General features: G+C 44.5%; 2 protein-coding genes across 2 annotated transcripts; both read right to left on the bottom strand.

Annotated features, from left to right (window-relative positions):
• Window positions 1-588: 588 nt before the first annotated feature.
• LOC308330360 (phosphatidylinositol 5-phosphate 4-kinase type-2 alpha-like) lies at window positions 589-1,869 on the bottom strand (the record flags this gene model as incomplete). The annotated part of the gene is made up of 1 exon (XM_080785206.1): window positions 589-1,869. One exon carries the CDS (start codon window positions 1,867-1,869, stop codon window positions 589-591), a length of 1,281 nt encoding a protein of 426 aa, XP_080641332.1.
• A 5,480-nt stretch (window positions 1,870-7,349) lies between these two features.
• On the bottom strand, window positions 7,350-16,897 carry LOC308330510 (arrestin domain-containing protein 3-like). The gene is made up of 7 exons (XM_080785397.1): window positions 16,368-16,897; window positions 15,434-15,559; window positions 15,186-15,246; window positions 14,840-14,987; window positions 11,605-11,707; window positions 11,020-11,294; window positions 7,350-8,087 (listed from the first exon to the last, which is right to left on the bottom strand). Exons 1-7 carry the CDS (start codon window positions 16,516-16,518, stop codon window positions 7,992-7,994), a joined length of 960 nt encoding a protein of 319 aa, XP_080641523.1. The 5' UTR covers window positions 16,519-16,897; the 3' UTR covers window positions 7,350-7,991.
• Window positions 16,898-21,738: the final 4,841 nt, after the last annotated feature.

Genomic DNA, 21,738 nt, shown 5'->3' with positions numbered 1-21,738 from the left:
GCGGGACTGCGGTGCTCTATAGCAGGACACTGACACAGACACCAGGAGAATGAGACTATAGCAGGACACTGCCACAGACATAAAGAGGACGTTACATGGACATAACGTGGATGTACCAACGAGCTGGCCAGATGTATGGAGAACCATCTGGGATGAATGGAGGGCTGGGTCTGAGGACCACCTAGAGAGAGATGCCTTTGGCTGGTGGAGACAAAAAAAAAAAAGTTACAAGATGGAGGTGACGAACTAGAGGAAGCGCTTGGCGTCGGGGGTTGTCGGTGTTGGAAAAGAGCAGATCTACAAGCTCAAGCTCATTATGAGCTTGTAGATCTGCACTTTTTTTTAAAATTTTGTTTAAATTTTTTAAACATTCCAAATCTTTGAATATATATTCCAGTCCAGAGCGAACATTTTAAATTCAAATCCTTGCTTCTGGGGAGGGGGTGGGTGGGGGGGTCGTGTCTCTGGAACAACATATTTTAAGATGGGGGGGGGGGGGGAACTTCAGATAATCCTGGGGGGGCAAATAACCGGTGTTTACAAAAACCATGGGATTGAAAAGGTAGGAGTTTGAAAAAAACAACACAGTTACAAGATGGCGGTGACGAACTCCAGGAAGCGCTTAGCGTACGTGTCGGGGTTGACGGTGGAGATGTCGGCGTGCACGCCGTGCTTCACCGTCTTGGCGGCGTGCGCCGCCTTCTTGCGCGCGTCGTACGGCGTCAGGATGCCCACGATGGCCATGAAGTACACCTCGCGCCGGGCCGCGCCGCCGTGGCTCCCGATGGCGTACAGGTCCCCGTCGACGGCGGCCCCGCCTCCTCCTCCTCCCGTCCCGTCCTGGCGCTGCTGCTGCTGCTCGCCGTCGTCCTCCTCCTCGATCTCGTCGCTCGTCCTCCTCCTCCTCCTCCGCCTCCCCTCGGCCTCCTCGCGCTCACCTCTCTCCACGTCGTGGATGCCCAGCAGGAGGCGGTAGTCCATCACCCTGAGCGTGGAGCCCAGGAAGTCCACGTCGCGCCGAAGCTTCTCCAGGAACTGGCGCTTGTTTCCGCCGTCATCGTTTCCGTCGTCGCGGCCTCCGCCGCCTTCCGCCTGGCCGTCGAGGTGCAGCCGGCGCTCCTCGCGCAGGAAGTCCACGTCCTTGAGCGTGGGCAGCGGCTTGGTGCGCTCGCGCGGCGACGCCTCGCGCGCCACCGTGGAGCCCTTCAGGTCGTACTTGCGGTGGACGGCGCGCCGGCGGCCGAAGGCGTTGCGCGTCACCACGGCGAAGGTGTCGGCGCCCTCCAGCGTCAGCTTGTACATGCCGAGGAACTGCGGCAGCAGCGTGCGGCCGTGGACCTCCACCACGAACTGGTGGTAGCGCTTCAGCACGTTGTGCATCTCCGACACGTCCTCGGCCGACACCGTCTTCACCACCAGCCGCCGGTCGGCGCTGTGGAAGATGCGCTCGTTGTTGTTGTTGTTGTCGTCGGCCGAGGAGGAGGAGGAGCTACGCGTCAGGGCGGCGTGCGTCAGCGAGGCCGCGTAGTCCTGGTCGTCGAGGCCGAAGCGCGCGCGGACGTCGCGGAACACCACGGGGCAGTACTCCTTGAACTTGAAGCGGGCGGGCAGGTGCTCGCGGCTGAACAGGTGGTTGTCGACGCGCAGCCGGCAGTGAGCCTTGAAGTCGTCGGGGAGGAGCATCGGCGGCGCCGGCAGAGCCGACAGGTCGGCCACCGTGTGGGCCACGCCCCACATCAACACGTTGAGCACCGGCTCGCCCGCCACGAACAGCTTGGCCTTCTGGCCGATGAAGGTCCTCCTCTTCGTCTTGGTCCGCGGCTCCGACGCCGTCGCGAACGACGACACGGCCGCGCTGATGAGCGCCATCTCAACGTCTGTTAGCGTTGCTAGCGGTTATAGCGGCCCCCGGTGGGGTAGGGTGGTGGTGGTGTTATAGCGGGCCCCGGTGGGGTGGGGTGGTGGTGGTGGTAATTAACTGAAACTAACCGTGAAATCTCCTGAAGGCGTCGTCGGTTTGCCCACGTGGAACTATTGCGGAACCGGAGCGCCGAGCGAAGCCTGTTATTCGATGTCGGGGAGATCGACGCGACGACGATTATGACGTCAGTTTTGTATTCACAAACTCCGAGTCATATTTGGACGTTTTGGGCCCAGTGTTATGTGGATGTGAGGAGCCTAGAGGATTCGCACATTTTGGTAAACGCGTGTAAAACTCATTATTAGACATTATAAACCATTATCTCGTCCCATCTCGCCAGAGGCGCGGAATGAGTTAAATTCCCATTGATAACGCATGGAGAACTTACGTCATAATTATGTGTCTGAGCAAATCGACATGTTACGTCATGATGATGTACGATGATAAGAGCGCCCCTCACTTCACATGGGTTTGATTTTATTTGAATGATCGATATATCCAATATGACCCAAACGACCTAGCCTAGCCTAGCGACGCAGAGAGCTCCACTCTGGGAGAACAGCGAGACTGATCGTTATGTTGAGCAGGATTTGGAACCCAGGAGGGATGGGCGGAATGTCTAACGAGCCATGCTATACGAGCAGCTGCTGGAACGGGTTTCCAGGTTCCAGTAGAATATGACAACGCCAAACTGATGTGAAAAGAGAGTGAAGCCACTCCCAGTGGGGGAGGGGTAAGACAATCTCAGACTTATTGCATGCTCAAAAATCAAATGATCGGAATTGGATCGTGTGCTGCGTGTTCGACTCCCGATCCCGACGGCCTTTACTGCATGTCACCCCCCCCCCATCTCTCTCCCCATTTCCTGTCAGCCTACCGTCTGTCCCTCCATAAAAAATATAAAATAAAGCCGAAAGCCACAAAAATTTAACATAAAAAAATGAAATCAACACAACATGAATTTTTTTTTAATTATTTTGTCGTCAACTGAAACACATTTTATTTATAGTTTTTCATATCGTAACATGAAATAATCCAGACAGAAAGAATAGTAGTTGTAGTTTGTGTAGATCTGCTTTTTGAGCAGTGGTTCCCAAAACAGTTCAGAGCGAGACCCCAAACCCAAAGTGAAAATAGCAGATCTACAAAAGCTCACAATGAACTCGTAGATCGGCTAATTTCAATACTTGTTTTGAATTTATGAAAATGTTTGCTTTTTGGGGATTTTTTTTTTTTTTTTTTTTGATGTTTGAAATAATATAAAATACAAATAAAGGGACCCATAAAAATGTGGCCGCAACCCATAAATGAGTCCCGAGCCACTGTTTGGGAACCAGTGGTCTAGATGTTCTAGATAAAAAAATTGCTTGTATTAAAAAAAAAGAAAACGGATGGGACAAGACTATTGATCATGGCAGTATAGAAATATAATGCATTGATAATAAACTTAATCATGGCAGTAGAAATATAATGCATTGATAATAAACTTAATCATGGCAGTAGAAATATAATGCATTGATAATAAACTTAATCATGGCAGTAGAAATATAATGCATTGATAGTAAACTTAATCATGGCAGTAGAAATAAGGCATTGATAATAAGTATTGATCATGGCAGTAGAAATAAGAAGGCATTGATAATAAGTATTGATCATGGCAGTAGAAATAAGAAGGCATTGATAAGTAGGGATGTTAACAAACATGTTAATTAGTATTGATAATGAGCACCTTATCGATCAGGCTTATCCATCAGGCTTATCGATCAGGCTTATCGATAAGCCTGATCGAGCCCTCGGGGGTTCTTATCAATCCCACTATCGAGCATTTTCTATTGTTTTGTGGAAAGACGAGGAGACGATAAATTCTGAACAGAGCGACAAATGCAGAACTTTTCAAACAGACGGAAGGCAATTGACCTTTTTTTACCAATAAAATAATATAAAATAAACTGTTAACTGTTTAATACGAGTACCGTCGCTTCAAGTGTAATTTTATCTACCCGCACAGCGCTGGTTGCCTGGTTGGCAGGTATCCAATTCAATACAGTTTCCGGGCCGATTCATACTCCTATTTTAGAGCCGAATAAAAGTCGGTTCGGCTACAATGTGACGTCATTTGAGGTAGAGCCGAAATCATTTCGGCTCTACAGCGCCGAAACAGCGGTAAAATAGGAGTATGAATCGGCCCTTAGACCGACATGTTTGTGCCAGCGTGGATGATTACTGTTATTTTATTGATCACCTCTCGTCTCGATCGTTTTAAACATGCCGTCATGGACCGCTGTGCTCCAAGCCCAACGCTTATTGATAAGCCCAACGCTTATTGATACCGGTTACTCGATAATCATGTCATCGGGTTTTTTCCCCCCCCGGGCATCGGTTATCGGGCTCCATCCCTATTGATAAGTATTGACAAACACTTATTTTAAACAAAGTAAAGGGTAGGCTAATTGGTATTTGTCTTTGTTTAAAACAGGTGTTATTGTACAGGTGTTTAAAACATGTGATAAAATGTACAGGTGTTTAAAACATGTGATAAATGTACAGGTGTTTAAAACAGGTGATAAATGTACATGTGTTTAAAATAGGTGTTAATGTACAGGTGTTTAAAATAGGTGATAAAATGTACAGGTGTTTAAAACAGGTGATAAAATGTACATGTGTTTAAAATAGGTGTTAATGTACAGGTGTTTAAAATAGGTGTATAAACATGTGATAAATGTACATGTGTGGCATTGTCTTGACATTCATATATTTTGCCGTACAAAAATAATAAAAATGATTCATTATAAAATGGTATAAAATGTAATGTTTTCATGTTATGGAAAGAGAGGCACCGATGAAAAGATCTTTGAATATGACATTCTCCTGGCATATAAAATGTAATCTCATCTTTATATTAATGTAATGTAATGAGATTACATATAAAATGTAATCTCATCTTTATATTAATGTAATGTAATGAGATTACATATAAAATGTAATCTCATCTTTATATTAATGTAATGTAATGAGATTACATCTATGTAATCTCATCTTTATATTAATGTAATGTAATGAGATTACATATAAAATGTAATCTCATCTTTATATTAATGTAATGTAATGAGATTACATCTATGTAATCTCATCTTTATATTAAGGCTGTTGTTGTCGGGGTGAAACCGTATTGTGTCTAAACCGCAAATGTAACTTTTTTAAAATAGCGATATTACTGTACCGATCTGAAGTAGGGCTGATAACGATTGTTACAAATTTAAATTCACGATTGTCACACAAATAAATGAAAAATAGACGTGTTTATTGCGTTGACCATTGGAACGTTACTTTGTGTTTCTGTTTAGCTTTAAATAATAATCACAAATTGCACATTTTGCACTTTTTGCTGTCAAAATCAACACGGCTTTGAAATATATATTTTTTTGTCGTCAACTGAAACAAATCATTTTACTTATTGGTTTTCCTGTCATAACATCAAATAATCCAGACAGTAGGAATTGTAGTTATATTTTGCAGTTTGATTTTTTATTTTAATTGTATTTTTCTTCTTAGCTTCATAGCTTTTAGTTGACATCTTCCAACATGGAAACAAAAAATAATTGTGTTTATCTCTAATAATTGCTTGCGTAATAATTGTCCAGTTCAAAACACGTCGCATTGCGTTTTGAGCTAAATTGTAGATCGGCATATTTTTTTGCCGAATTTATTAACACAAAAACTACTCGTGACTGGACGTTCCGCCATATAGAATCCAACCGGCAACGGCTTCTGGCTTCACGTTGCGTCAGAACGGTTCGGCGCGGTCACAGCGGCTGCCTGAAGAGCTGAATAACTCTAAATCTACGGAGCTCTCCATGGTTTTGACAACACGCGGTCTTTTCTGATTATCCGGTGATCCTGATTGGAACGTTGGCGCTTCCTAGAGCAAGGATGGCCTCATTTTAGCTCGCTAGCATTGGCGCTAATTATTTAGCATCTAAAATGGACGCCCAAACCGGACGTGCGTCACACTAAAACCAAGTAGATCCGGGTGGCTGGCATTGGCGTCCACCAGGTGGCAGTGATACGGTTTAACCACCAGGTGGCAGTGATACGGTTTAAGGCATTCACTTAGGAGTAAAAATCACACCTGTGTTAACTGAGCGGTGCACGCTGTTAAAATTTAAATAAAAAAATATGGATTGGGAAGGTTTCCTCCCGATAACAACTCTGGACAGGCACGAATGAGCAGCTTTAGCACGCGGTTAGCTTTAGCACGCGGTTAGCTTTAGCACGCGGTTAGCTTTAGCAAGCAGTTAGCTTTAGCAAGCAGTTAGCTTTAGCACACAATTCGCTTTAGCATGTGGTTTTAAATTACGTTTGAATAGTTTGATTACAAAAAAACTACTTGACAGAATACCATTTAAAAATAAAACATGTTTAAAAACAACAATACAGTAAAATAAAGATATGTCCAGACCGTGGACACTTTAGATTGACACATAAAGTAACAGCTTCCTCACGTTAGGAGAAGTAGTAACAAAATCATTGTTAAAAAATGTGCGAAAAGTGACAGCGGAAAAATTCCTGGAGTTGTAGAACGCTGGGCTCTGGTCCTCTTACAACCTGGAGCTACGCTATGACGCTAACATGCTAACCCTAACCTTGTACAACCTGGAGCTATGCTACGCTACGATGCTAACCCGCTAACCCTGTACAACCTGGAGCTACACTACGCTACGACGCTAACCTGCGTACCATAACGCTATACAACCTGGAGCTACGACGGGTTGAAGCACCAACATCTAGTGACACTATAGACCAGAGATATAAAACTATTTAACGATAGCCGTTCCTTAATGATTATTATTATTATTTCTTATTATGTAAAAATGTGGGCAAAATAAGCTTCATGCTTCAGCCCATACCTTTTCGGCTAAAATAGTCACTATGTTGACTAAACAATGTAAACTGCTTTAACAACCATTTTGTTTTGTTTTTAAATGACCCAAAATAAAGATTCAAACTCGGAAAATAAATTCCAGTTAAATGATTCCCTTATATATATTTATTTTTTTATATTTTATATTTTTTTAAATATATATAATTTTTGATAAACACAAATCCCCCCCCCCCCCCCCCCCCCCCCACACACACACACACACACAGGTATAAATGGTAGTGGTCATGTTCATAGCATGTTGTATGACATGTTCATAGCATGTTGTATGACATGTTCATAGCATGTTGTATGACAAACAGTGGTCGTGTTTAAAGCTGCAGATGTGCAAATGCCTTTTTACTTTACCTAAAGAGCTGCAAAAATTATAATAAATTGCACTTTGAATGTAACAACAATGTCTGATTATTCAACAGAATACTGCACGGTGATTATGAGCTGTGAGACCTCTCCTTTCAGCACCTCCCCCCCACCAGAGACCACCCCCCCGCCACCAGAGACCAGCGTCACCCGCGTGAACCACCCGTGGATTGCGGGGCGGTTGCGGGATTGCGATATTTTGCCGAGATTCTGTGCGTTTTCACAACAATTAAACGATATGTAAACTATGAAAGGTTTGAATCCCACTTCGATGAAGACAAGATAGTCTTTCTGACAAATCAATTCTGAACGAATAAAAAAGAATCACGATATTCGAGTGAATCGATTGTTTTTGGCGACTCCCAAAAAAAAACGCACCTTGAGGAGTCGTGATGCCGCCGACGTTCTTCCTGTCCTACGTTCTTCCTGTCCTACGTTCCTCCTGTCATCACCGTCCTCTACGTTCCTCCTGTCATCACCGTCCTCTACGTTCCTCCTGTCATCACCGTCCTCTACGTTCCTCCTGTCATCACCGTCCTCTACGTCTCCTCCTGTCATCACCGTCCTCTACGTTCCTCCTGTCATCACCGTCCTCTACGTTCCTCCTGTCATCACCGTCCTCTACGTTCCTCCTGTCATCACCGTCCTCGATGTGAATGAAGTCTCCATACATAAAAAGCAAAGTGATATGTTTGTTTGTTTGTTTGGGGTTTTTTTACCAACCAATCACGTTCCCTGTCCAACTGGAACCTCGGGCGGGGGGCGGGGTCATTAATACGGAGGCGGGGCCACGTAGGGCGGCGTGTCGCAGATGACGATGGGAAACAGAACCACGAGGTCTGGAGACGCCTTCACGCCCAGACTCACCTGGAGAGAGAGAGAGAGAGAGAGAGAGAGAGAGATATTCACTTTACATTACATTACCTAGAGAGAGAGAGACATTCACTTTACATTACAGAGAGAGAGAGAGAGAGAGAGAGAGAGAGAGATTCACTTTACATTACCTAGAGAGAGAGAGAGAGAGAGAGAGAGAGAGAGAGAGAGAGAGAGAGAGAGAGAGAGAGAGAGAGAGAGAGAGAGAGAGAGAGAGAGAGACAGACAGACAGACAGACAGACAGACAGACAGAGAGAGAAAGAGAGAGCACATGTTAGATGTCTTGTGAAACAGCACCATCTACAGGAGAGAGAGAGTAAGTAAGTAAGTAAGTACATTGTATTTATAAAGCACTCTCTCTCTCTCTCTGCATCCTGCACGTGTATGTCAAAATTAATTGGAATGAAAAAACAAATGCTGTAGCCGCTGCCTATACAGTATGTATATATATATATATATATCGATACGCACGGGAATCAATTTTTTAATTTTGAATCGAATAGTCATTAAAAAAAAAGCGGACGCTTTTGGTCCACGAGACGGCCCCATTTGGTCCGCGAGCCATGCTTGCGCCTCGCAGCACCTCGCAACGCCTCCTCTTTCCCCGTGTTAACAACAAGGAAGTCAACTGAACAAGTGCAGCTGCAGTCCCAGGGGCCAGGAAAAATTAATCGAAAGTGTAGTTGCATTTTAAAATACTCTATTTGAATAAAGGTTGTAAGCTACACGAGAGTGAAAATGACCGCTGGGAAAATCCCTAATTGAGAGTGTAGGCAAGCGCACCACAGCTCAGTGGACATTAAATATAGGCTACCATGTTTGATAAGTCATATAAAAACATTACTTACACGAAAATGAAAATATAAACTTCACAGATTATAGATCACTTGGAATTATAACAATCTGTTGAGTATTGCCTGAATAATGCCACTATAAAATCCCAACTTTTATCGACGCGCCATTGCGCTGAGAACCTTGTGGAGCCTGGCGGTGTACATTATACTTGTGAGGACCTGCTTGGATTCACATGGTGAGTGCGCTCAGTGCGCGCACCGAAAATTCAAAGATCTGCAATCTCATGCGCTGCGTTGTGCATATAGGCTGAGTATAATGGCACGAATTAAACTAGGCCTATAGATTTATTTTGGCGATGCAGAGAATTGATTTTGCCGTTGCCAGCGATATCTTTTTTTTTTTCTTGTCTGAAGACTGACCTGTTCCATCACTGTGAACTCCCATGCAGCAGAGCAGCTCCTACAGACCCAGACCAAAACACCTTTTCTCTTTGGCATTTAATTGCACCTGATAGTATTATTGTAATTATGTAGCCTATACTATTTGCCTGTGTTTTTTCTTTTAATTATGTTTTTTTTTTGTGCGCCGATGGTGATGCTCCACTTGTTTCAGCCTGTAGGCCTACAGCACTTTGGTCAGCTTTTATTGTTTTAAATGTGCTATATAAATAAAGTTTGATTTAGGCCTATATTGGAGCAGGTGCTGGCAAATAACTAATTACTGTAATGCCATGCAGTGAAGTTGCGCAAATGTCAACTCAATTAGCAGAGCGGAGCTGCTCTCATGCACTCTGCACTGCAGTCTGCAGCACAATGACTGCAGATCTCTTCTTAAAGTTTACTTATTATGGTTTACTTTCAACCATAAACCATAATATGATTGACAAACCTTGGATTATAATTATTCATCGACCAACAGCGCATAGAGCATGACTATGAGGTCATTTAACTATGTGGGATTTCTCCATCGGCATCGCATGTCGATGAAAAATGGGATTTCACTAGTGGCATTATTCAGGCAATACTCAGATTGTTATAATTCCAAGTGATCTATAATCTGTGAAGTTTATATATTTTTTCCCATACACACACTCACAGTCACATTAACTTTATGATCAATCAAATCAACCGTGGTTGATTTTATTTCAACCACGTGTGAAGTGGTCAGGCTTGAAGAGTTCATTCTTGTGACCGTTCGTTTACAATTGACAGAGGAGTTTGGATTATATATATTTGTATTTGATGGAGAGGTAATGCCTGTTTCAGGCAGTTGACTTGTTACGGTCGGATGTTTTATTAAGCCTAATTATTTGTGCGTCACTGCTTTCATGAAGGCTGCAACAGTTGTTGCTTATTGTTTAAAATAAATGAGACCAATCCAAGCATGCCTTTCTCTCCGCTGTATCGTTGTTTAAGCCAAAGAGTCACTGCTCGCATCGCGCGCACGTACAGTAGAGTAGCGTACAGTAGACTACAGGAGGCCTTACCGTGATGCAGTAGACTACAGGAGGCCTTACCGTGATGCAGTAGACTACGGGAGGCCTTACCGTGATGCAGTAGACTACAGGAGGCCTTACCGTGATGCAGTAGACTACAGGAGGCCTTACCGTGATGCAGTAGACTACAGGAGGCCTTACCGTGATGCAGTAGACTACGGGAGGCCTTACCGTGATGCAGTAGACTACAGGAGGCCTTACCGTGATGCAGTAGACTACGGGAGGCCTTACCGTGATGCAGTAGACTACGGGAGGCCTTACCGTGATGCAGTAGACTACGGGAGGCCTTACCGTGATGCAGTAGACTACGGGAGGCCTTACCGTGATGCAGTAGACTACAGGAGGCCTTACCGTGATGCAGTAGACTACAGGAGGCCTTACCGTGATGCAGTAGACTACGGGAGGCCTTACCGTGATGCAGTAGACTACGGAAGGCCTTACCGTGATGCAGTAGACTACAGGAGGCCTTACCGTGATGCAGTAGACTACGGGAGGCCTTACCGTGATGCAGTAGACTACAGGAGGCCTTACCGTGATGCAGTAGACTACAGGAGGCCTTACAGTAGACTAAAGGAGGCCTTACCGTGATGCAGTAGACTACAGGAGGCCTTACAGTAGACTAAAGGAGGCCTTACCGTGATGCAGTAGGACACCTCCAGGATGCTGCAGTTGGAGACGGTGTAAGCGACGGACGGCGGGATGCCCAGCATGATGTCGGTGGTCGCGGCGCCGTCCTCGTCCGTGCGCGGCCTGACGGCGGGGCCCTGCGCGGCGGCCAGCGGCTTGGACAGGACGCGCTTGCTGCTCTTGTTGTGCGTGTAGAACGCCTGCTTCTGGGACAGGCACGCCTTGGCCGTGGCCGTGCGCGACGAGCCGTTGCCGAACTGGCAGGCGATCTTCACCGTCTCGCCTGGTTGTTTGTTGTTGTTGGAGTTTGACAATAAAGCACGTTTTCAGATTCAGGTTTTTTTTTTAATATATATTATTTATCCCACAATTTGTAACCCATCTACCGACGTAGAAGACATTTTTTTTTAATCTGATCTCAGGTCAGAATGGAAAACTGTCAGGATGTAGAAGACATTTTTAGAATCTGGTCTCAGGTCAGAATGGGTTAAAGCAGCTTTAACCGTAGCCATTATACAAACTCAATAACACAATCCATCCATCCATCCATCCATCCATCCACCCATCCATCCACCCATCCATCCTGGTCGTACCTGGAACGAAGGCCTTCCTCTCCAGTCGGACGGTCATGGTGATCGGCCCGGACGCACACCACAGGCAGCACAGGGTCATGCTGTTGGAGCCGGCGAGGGGGGCCTAGTGACACACACACACACACACACACGACACAAACATCACAGAGTCATAAGCCCATCAAACACTGCGTCAAAAAACAGCCGCCCGCCTCCGTTATTTTTCAATGAACCTATCGCACAACCGGCGTGGCGTCCGATGACGCGCGTTCACTTCACTTAACGGCGCCTCGCCCTGACGCTCCGATACGCCACCGTTCTATTTTCTTTCCAGGGGAATGCCGCGCGGCACAACGCCTGTGCTGCGTCGCTGCGCACCCACCCGGTGTGTGTGTGTGTGTGTGTGTGTGTGTGTGTGTGTGTTGGGCTGTATACAGCCTGCTAGGCCTGGGAGGGACAAACATCAATAGAGCGTCGCAGTCCCGCCCCCTTTCAGAACGACGAGTGGCCCAGGAAATGAATCGCAATGCATTCGTCCCATAGGATTTTCTTTAAGTATTTATTTAAAGACGGTTACGCCGCGGACAAAGCCAACTCGGATCGTGACAAATCATGACAACGAACACAATATTTTGGGGCCGATCAAATCATTAGAGAGAAGAAAAGGCAGGAGACAACACTATTTGTTTTGTTTTTCTTCTTATAAATGATTTGATCGGCCCCAAAACATTGTGTTCGTTGTCATGATTTGTCACGATCCGAGTTGGCTTTGTTTCTGCGGCGTAACCGTCTTTAAATAAATACTTAAATAAAATCCTATGGGAGAAATGCATTGGGGTTCATTTCCTGGGCCACTCGTCGTTCTGAAAGGGGGAGGGACTGCGACGCTCTATACATAGTCATATACAGCCGGCTAGGCCTGGGAGGGACCAAGTAAATCAGATTTAAAAATAAAATAAGTTAAAGGAATATCTCATGTCACTTTGCTTTTGAAGATGGTCATTGAACACTGTTTAAAACTCTTTCGTACTGCAACGGTAGGCTATACTCAAAATTAAATTGTATTCATGGTTTGCGATTTATTAATCACTTGTTTTATATTTAGTTGTATTTTTATTTTTTTACTGTTTTTCTTACAGTCTTGTAAAATGTATTTCATATGATATAATTGTAATGTATTTTATGTGTGGACCCCCCAGGAAGAGTAGCTGCTACTTAAGGTAGTAGCTAATGGGGATCCAAATAAACAAATAAAAAATCCTAGGGACGGGGGGACGGGACACACACACACACACACACACACACACACACACACACATCATATTATACAGCGTGCTCATTTTGGGGATATTTTAAGTTCTAATGATTCTGAGCTTTCTACTGGCTACCTTGTCCTAACCTGGTATAACTGTGCCCCCTCTTGGCCAGGCCCCGCAATGACAGCCCTTAGCATGCATAGTATCACACAACATAACAATTTATAGCACTTACCCTAACCCCCCTTAGATAGCATTTCTGTAGACTTAGATATCATTTGATACAGATTTATAGCATGTTATGTAAACAGCACTATAACTGCATTGTATGTAGTCATAGCACGTATGTACAGCATAGTATAGTTAGTATATATGTATAGTTTATATGTATAGTTTCATTATATAGATATTCCACTGTAACATGCAAAGTGATAATGCAATCGGATAGGACTTTTCTGTTTGGATGTATGGGCTGTCAAGGCCAGAAAGTAGTTTTTTGCCACTCAGTAGGTATTACAATTTACAATTTAGGCATTTATCAGACGCTCTTGATCCAGAGCGACTTACATTAACAAAAACAAAAGCATGGCATACATCACATATATAAAAAGTAGTTATCATGAATCATGAAAAGCACTTCACCAACATCACGAAAGAAAAAAGCCATCTACCAAATCAGGAATATTGCAAAAATCAGATCATTTCTTTCATTCAGCGATGCACAAACCCTTATTCATGCCTTTGTCACAAACCATCTGGACTACTGCAATTCTCTTTTTTCTGGACTCCCAAAGAAATCCATCAATCGCCTTCAACTAGTTCAAAACACAGCAGCCAGAGTTCTTACAAAGACCAGGAGATATGACCATATTACTCCTGTTCTCGCCTCACTGCATTGGCTACCAGTCATGTACAGAATTGATTTTAAAATTAACTTGTTTGTTTTTAAATCACTAAATGGACTAGCACCTACATACATTTCCGACCTCTTGTCCCCGCACATACCCTCCCGTAACCTCAGATCAGCAGACAAAGTTTTACTCAACCCCCCCCCAACACAAAGCTGGTGACGCAAGGCAGCAGAGCCTTTGCTGCTGTGGAACCAACTACCTCTGGAACTCAGACAGACCACTTCAGTGTCCACTTTAAAAAAAACTCTTAAAAACCCACTATTATTTAAAGGCTTTTAATGAGTTTGAATGAACAGTCCCAAGTTTCTTATCTCTTATTATTATTTTTTGTATTTTGTATTTGACTCATTTTCATTGTTTGTGTATTGTGTGTGAAGCACTTTGTAAACTTGTTTTTGAAAAGTGCTATACAAATAAAGTTATTATTATGTATAAACTAAGAATGTAACAGTGGAGTATCTATGTCATGTCATACATAATTCACAAGACTAGAACTACAATCTAAATGTGCTGCCAGAATCAGCGGTGCTGCTCACCAGCAGTGTTGTTTTCGTCGACTAAAACTAAGACGAAAAATGTTCGTCGACTACCATTTTTCACTGACTAAAACTAAATAAAAAACGAATCTATGATGACTAAAAACTAAGACTAAAAATACTGACAAATTTCGTCAACAAATAAAAACTAGACTAAAATGTTAGGAAGGGACTAGTGGACAAGAGATCCAGTTTTATGCTGGGTTGCATGCTGAAATATTATATTATTCAGCATGCAACCAACGTGTAAAATATGTCATTACAACGACATCAAGGCCTGTCAAAACACATTTTAGTCGACAAAATCAACTGTAGATTTAGGGGAGGCGGCTTTTTTCCGACAGCATTCTAGCTGACGGGGCAACGATCCGATCCGCAGCGGGGGGACATTCGCTGCGATGCGAAAAAGCGATGGTCCGACATGCGCTGCTCCCGTGCTTGCGGTTAGGGTTAGGTTAGGAAAACTAGACTAAAACACTAGAACATTCCAGGCGACTAAAATGTGACTAAAACCAAGTGAAAACCATTCAAGAGACTAATGACTAAAACTCACCAGCATGTCGCTCTGGTTGGCGTCGATGTGGTGAACGAAGTTGAACTCCGTGACGAAGTCCTTGGCGAGGTGCCAGGGCCGCGAGACGGACACGCTGAGCGTGTACGAGATCTGACCGTGGACGCCGCGGAACGACGACGGGAAGTTCCTGTTACACACAGGAAACAGGGTCAGTTCCTGTCCACACACAGGAAACGGGAAACACATCTGCAGATCAATTCCACTGGACTTGTGAGGACGTTTGGCGCTCACAGATATAGGAACGCACACACACACACACACACACAGTACAAGTACACACACACACACACACACACACACACACACACACACACACAGTACCCACCCCTGGGGCAGCTGACAGGAGAAAGGGTACACGTGGGTCCCAGGTTGGAGTTTCGTGGTCACTGCAACGTAGAACACAAAGACATCAGACCCACTGCAATGCACTGTACTGTACTGTACTGTACTGTACTGTACTGTACTGTACTGTACTGTACTGTACTGTACTGTACTGTACTGTACTGTACTGTGCTGCACTGCACTGCGGTCAACAAATGCTATTTCTATGACTTGTAGCAGGGTTAGCCTTACCGCTAGCGTCTTGCAGCAGAGCGCTCTTGATGTTGAAGAATTCCAGTTTGGCGCTGAAGTTACGTCTCCTCCGTCTCCGCCTGCCTCCCCCTCCCCCGCTGGTCGACCAATGAACGTGAGCTTTGCCTGTGAAAAAACAAAACACACCAACCAATGAAAACAAGCTTTGCCTGTGAGCCAGTGGTGGAATGCTCGGTTGATCGTTAAAACTAAAGAAAGCAGCAAATTAAGAAAACAAAATCACACCCGTGTGAAGTGAGGGGTGCTTTACCAACCCTTATCGTCTTACATCACCGCAATATCATAACATAACATCATATGCCGATTTGCTCAGTGACAGACAGAACAAACATTAAACTGTGTCCATTGTCAATGGCGTTTTTGATGTTTGTCTAGATGAGACAAACATTAAACTTTATTGGGAATACCCCACATGTGGAGTCGCACAGGGGACAGTGTTAGGGCCTATAATCTTCCGATACAAGCAGATCGGAAATGCTATTTGGATGAACGGGGAGTCAATGGAGGGTATTGCAACTCTAGATTCATCCCGTTATTAAAACAATCTAGCGTTGCAAATTGTGGCTAGGGTTAAATGTCATCAAATGTCGGTCCGTGGCTCAAATGATGAATGAATAAACAATGGACCTTGATGTGAAAATGGTTGTAGACGGTTATAGGTTAGAGAACGGATCTGTATGACCTCTGTCAGCGAGCACTGTGGAGATCTTACAGATCAAATATCAGATCTACATTACCTCTGTCAGCGAGCACTATGGAGGAGATCTTACAGATCAAATATCAGATCCACATTACCTCCGACAGTGAGCACTATGGAGGAGATCTTATAGAATCAAATATCAGATCTGCATTACCTCTGACAGTGAGCACTATGGAGGAGATCTTATAGAATCAAATATCAGATCTGAATTACCTCTGACAGTGAGCACTATGGAGGACACCTTGGTGTCCTTGGTGAGGTCGAAGGTCAGCCGTCCGGTCATCAGGTCTCCTCCCGTCCAGGTGTTGCGCTCGTTCAGAGCGTCCAGGTTGATGGAGAAGTTCCTCAGGGTCTGTTGAAACATCTCTCCGTCTTCTCACCAACTATTTAGACTGAAAGTTATCCTGGCGTCGCTCTGGAGGGAGCTATACCTCTCCCGTTGTTGTCCCCGAGACCAGAGCACGGATAAGCGGTCGAAGACTGCCTGCCGGGTGGATGGAAGTCACAGCACAGTCGGACAGACAGACAAACACAACAACAACAACTCCAGCTCTGAGAGTCTCTGTGATGTTGTGCTGCTGAGCGACAGTTGTTGGACCAACAGCAGCTGTTCTGTCATGTCTTTAATTAGTAACAGTAATACAAACATTTAAATAAACATGGTTAATTCAACACAGCGCTGAGCAACGCTCACGCACTGTAACCGTGTGTGTGTGTATGTTTGTTGCGTGCGAGGCTACTACACTAGCTACCAACCACCAATGTTTTGGAATCGGTGTTGCCAGGTTCGGAGAGGGAAGCAAGTAAACGTGGTCTATGAAAATAGATAAGAAGAAGAAAGCCACCACACAAGTACACGAACGCGCGCACACACACACACACACACACAACACAGAACAGCACTTTAGACCTATTTTATAGGGAAATCTACAATGAAGCTATAAAATATTAAATATTAAAAACGAATGAAAAGAGAAAAGTGTTATATTTTTGAGGGGCGTATGTAAACACAAACTTTGTCCCAAAACAAACATTAAATGCTAGTATTGACAATGAATGGACAATTTGCGTACACATGATGATGTATATTATGGCCTGATAAAAGTGCCCCTCACTTCACACAAGTGTGATTTTTTTAAAACATTAAATAGGCTACCAAAGACCAAATAAACAACTGCACTTTAGAAACAAGTCCCCAAATAACTTCTAGCTATATACAGAAAAAAGCCCAAAGTCGCTTATACTAAGTAGACATGGCAACGTTGCCTTGGAGGCACTGCGCATGCTCCGTGCTTGGAGGGTGCGTCCCTTTTCCTTTTTTCCCTCTCTTCTCTTTGACCAACTTTATTTGGACACACAGATGGACATTAATACACACTGAAGACCATCAGTTATTTAAATACATGACATCATCAGTGTTGGGGAGTATTAAGCTACATGTAGCTGAGCTACGTAGCTTAGCTACATTTTGCTGTAGCTTGTAGTATTTTAGCTACATTCATATTTGTGTACCTCGTCAAGTAGCTCAGCTACTTTTTGGGTCATTTTTTGTAGCTTAGCTACTCAAGTTACAAGCTACAATTTTGGGTCTCCCAGAGGGGAGGAGGGGTCTCCCAGAGGGGAGCAGGGGTCTCCCAGAGGGGAGGAGGGGTCTCCCAGAAAGGAGCAGGGTGGGAGGAGGGGTCTCCCAGAGGGGAGCAGGGTGGGAGGGGTCTCCCAGAGGGGAGCAGGGTGGGAGGGGTCTCCCAGATGGGAGAAGGGTGGGAGGAGGGGTCTCCCAGAGGGGAGGGGTCTCCCAGAGGCGAGCAGGGTGGGAGGGGTCTCCCAGAGGGGAGCAGGGGGAGGAGGGGTCTCCCAGAGGGGAGCAGGGTGGGAGGAGTCTCCCAGAGGGGAGCAGGGGTCTCCCAGAGGGGAGCAGGGGTCTCCCAGAGGGGAGCAGGGGTCTCCCGCATGTACATTCTCAATTTAACGCTGAAAAATAAAAAGTAGCTGAGCTACTTTTCCTATGTAGCTGTAGCTTTACAAGCTACATTTCTCCAGGGGTAGCTATGTAGCTTGATCAAGCTACTGCCATGGTGAGCTACTTGTAGCTTTACAAGCTACGCTTTCAAAGTAACTTCCCCAACACTGGACATCATACATTATTAGAGTGATAGAAGGACAAAAACATTATAGAGGCAACATTTGTTAAATAAAAACTTGCCCGAGAAAAACTTGCGCTCTCGAGAAAGCGCGAGAAAAACTCAGAAATGTATAGTTTATTTTAAAACTATGTTTTTCCACTCCCCGTTTGGAAGTCCCTGAATGTTGGCGAGTACAGCGTGACTTACCCCCCCCCCCGCACAACCCCCCCCCCCACACCCCCGCACAACCCCCCCCCCCCCACCAGTTCATCAGGAGGTTCAGACTTTCATTAATTTATTAATGTTCATTTTTATTATTTCATTTTTATTTAACAGTCAGTTCAAAACGCAAACTCTGTACAATACATTGTGTCCTTATATTATGGTCATCTGTCACTGTGTGGAACCAAATGGACCCTTACGGGTCTGTGACTGAGAGTGTAACACATGGAACCAAATGGACCCTTACGGGTCTGTGACCCTGAGAGTGTAACACATGGAACCAAATGGACCCTTACGGGTCTGTGACTCTGAGAGTGTAACACATGGAACCAAATGGACCCTTACGGGTCTGTGACTCTGAGAGTGTAACACATGGAACCAAATGGACCCTTATGGGTCTGTGACTCTGAGAGTGTAACACATGGAACCAAATGGACCCTTACGGGTCTGTGACTCTGAGAGTGTAACACATGGAACCAAATGGACCCTTACGGGTCTGTGACTCTGAGAGTGTAACACATGGAACCAAATGGACCCTTACGGGTCTGTGACTCTGAGAGTGTAACACATGGAACCAAATGGACCCTTACGGGTCTGTGACTCAGAGTGTAACACATGGAACCAAATGGACCCTTACGGGTCTGTGACTCTGAGAGTGTCACACATGGAACCAAATGGACCCTTATGGGTCTGTGACTCTGAGAGTGTAACACATGGAACCAAATGGACCCTCACGGGTCTGTGACTCTGAGAGTGTAACACATGGAACCAAATGGACCCTCAGGGGTCTGAAATGGAAGCCGTCTAGTTAAATTAACGACAAGGATTTTAACGTTTAGATTCACGAGGGAATGATAAAAAATAAAAATAAACAGTTTTACAATCACTGAATCAACACTGTTCAAATCCTCAGCGCTGGTTTAACCCCCGACAGTGTTGAAATGGAACCAAATGGACCTTTTTAATAAAAAAGGGTCTCTGTTTGTAACCCTCTGAGTTACGGACCTTTAAGACCCAAACCGCAGCCAAACGCAACTACTCACAACAAAACACTTTTAACCACTTGCTTTGTAGATCTGCTATTTTTTTGAAAAATCGTGTAAATGTGTCACAAATCTCTGAACATATTATTCTTTCAGAGTGAACGTTTTTAACCCATTCTGGGCGGAAACCCCGTTTTGGTGTCAGCATCATGTTATGCTTTAGCTATTGAAAAATAGCAGATCTACAAGCTCATGTCTGCTATTTTTTGAAAAATCGAAGAACGACTGACATAGAAACATAAGCTTTTTCAGAAAACGGTCAGGATGTAGAAGACATTTTTAGAATCTGATCTCAGGTCAGAACGGGTTCAATGACATTAATGCGGTTTGGGCCATTTAAGGGTCCCTTTGGTCCCCTGGCGGGTCCCCGGACCACACCTTGAGTGGATCTACAGACCCACACATCGTGGTATTAGATCTCCAGACCCACACACACACACACACACACACACAGGAACATAAAACAGATCTGTAAGCCCTAAACCGGCCCCGTCCCTCCATCAAACAGGAAGTTGTCACCAGAGGGACAGGACGTTGTCACACCAGAGAGGCGGGGATATCGAAAGGCAAAGGAAATAGACAAGATCATTAATTATGCAAATTACCCAGTAATATTATATTCATAAAACACATGTACGGACGGCTCTTAAACATCGTTTAAGATGTTTCATTGTCGTTTCATTGGTGCTTGGTCTGTAACTCTGAGAGTCTACACATAGACTCTCAGAGTCAAATTAACATTGATTTTACAATAAAAATTGGGGGTCCCAGAGATAGAAATGTAATTAAATGGGGGGTCGGTAGACTAATGCGTGTTAAACTGGGGGGTCCTTGAAATGAAACGGGTTGAGAATCACTGCTAGAGCCGTCAAAGTCTCCTCTTATGGGGGTCCCTGGCATATCTTTCACATGGGGGTCCCTGGCATATCTCTTCACATGGGGGTCCCTGGCATATCTCTTCACATGGGGGTCCCTGGCATATCTCTTCACATGGGGGTCCCTGGTATAACTTTCACATGGGGGTCCCTGGCATATCTCTTCACATGGGGGTCCCTGGCATATCTCTTCACATGGGGGTCCCTGGTATAACTTTCACATGGGGGTCCCTGGCATATCTCTTCACATGGGGGTCCCTGGTATAACTTTCACATGGGGGTCCCTGGTATATCTTTCACATGGGGGTCCCTGGTATATCTTTCACATGGGGGTCCCTGGCATATCTCTTCACACGGGGGTCCCTGGCATATCTTTCACCTGGGGGTCCCTGGTATATCTTTCACATGGGGGTCTGCAGGGCTAATTAGTGTCTATTTGGGGGTCCTTGACTGACATGGAAAGGTTTGCTAACTCATTACAACCAGCTACATGTGCTCAGCGATGAGATGAGATACAAACTCACAAGTGATTTAGGACCGTCGGGATGCGCGGCTGCTCAGCGCGGACAGCGCTAGGACCTTTGGAGATACGGCGCTTTGGAAAGGAGATGGATTTAAAGGTCCCATAGCCGGTGGGGACGGAGGTTCTCCATAGCAACCGGAGCAATGCTAAAAGGTAAACATACGGACGGCGTGTTCATTGGTATAATTGGCACCAGTAGCTACCGTTAGCCTAGCTATATGCTTATGAACGTAGTTAGCACCAGTAGCTACCGTTAGCCTCGCTACGTTTATGAACGTAGATAGCAGCAAAAAAGTTAATCAAACAATTTGAATCAAATAACGAGTTTGAACTTCTAAAAACGTAAAGAGCGAACGTGAAACTTATTCTATAAAAATTAAGCAACGGTTACTACATGTATTGTGCTCATTATATTATATTACCTACATGTATTTTACTCATTATATTACTGGTAATTTATCAGATTACTAAAAGGAATAATTAATTAAAGTGTCAGTACCCCCCCCCCCCCCTCTCTCTCTCTCTCTCTCTCTGTAGCAGCAGGGCGAGCAAGAAGCCGTGACATCATCAGCGATTAAAGTGAATCCGAAAAAAGTTATTCATTGTTAATTCATTAATTCATTAATTAATTATGTAAATCATGACAAATGTACAAAACAATTTACAAAAAAAAGACCACAAACAAAACAAAATGTCTGAAGTTATGTTGGCTGATTAAACGAAAAACAAAAATAGAGAGAAAAAAAAAGAAAATATTTAGAAACCAAATATTTAACCAATTAAATCCATTGTTTTTGG

Source organism: Protomyctophum bolini, assembly GCF_963924005.1.
Source record: "Protomyctophum bolini genome assembly, chromosome: 16".
NCBI classification, from domain to species: domain Eukaryota; kingdom Metazoa; phylum Chordata; class Actinopteri; order Myctophiformes; family Myctophidae; genus Protomyctophum; species Protomyctophum bolini.
The sequence above is the reverse complement of the archived record's forward strand: the minus strand, read 5'-3'. Positions and strand labels throughout refer to the sequence as shown.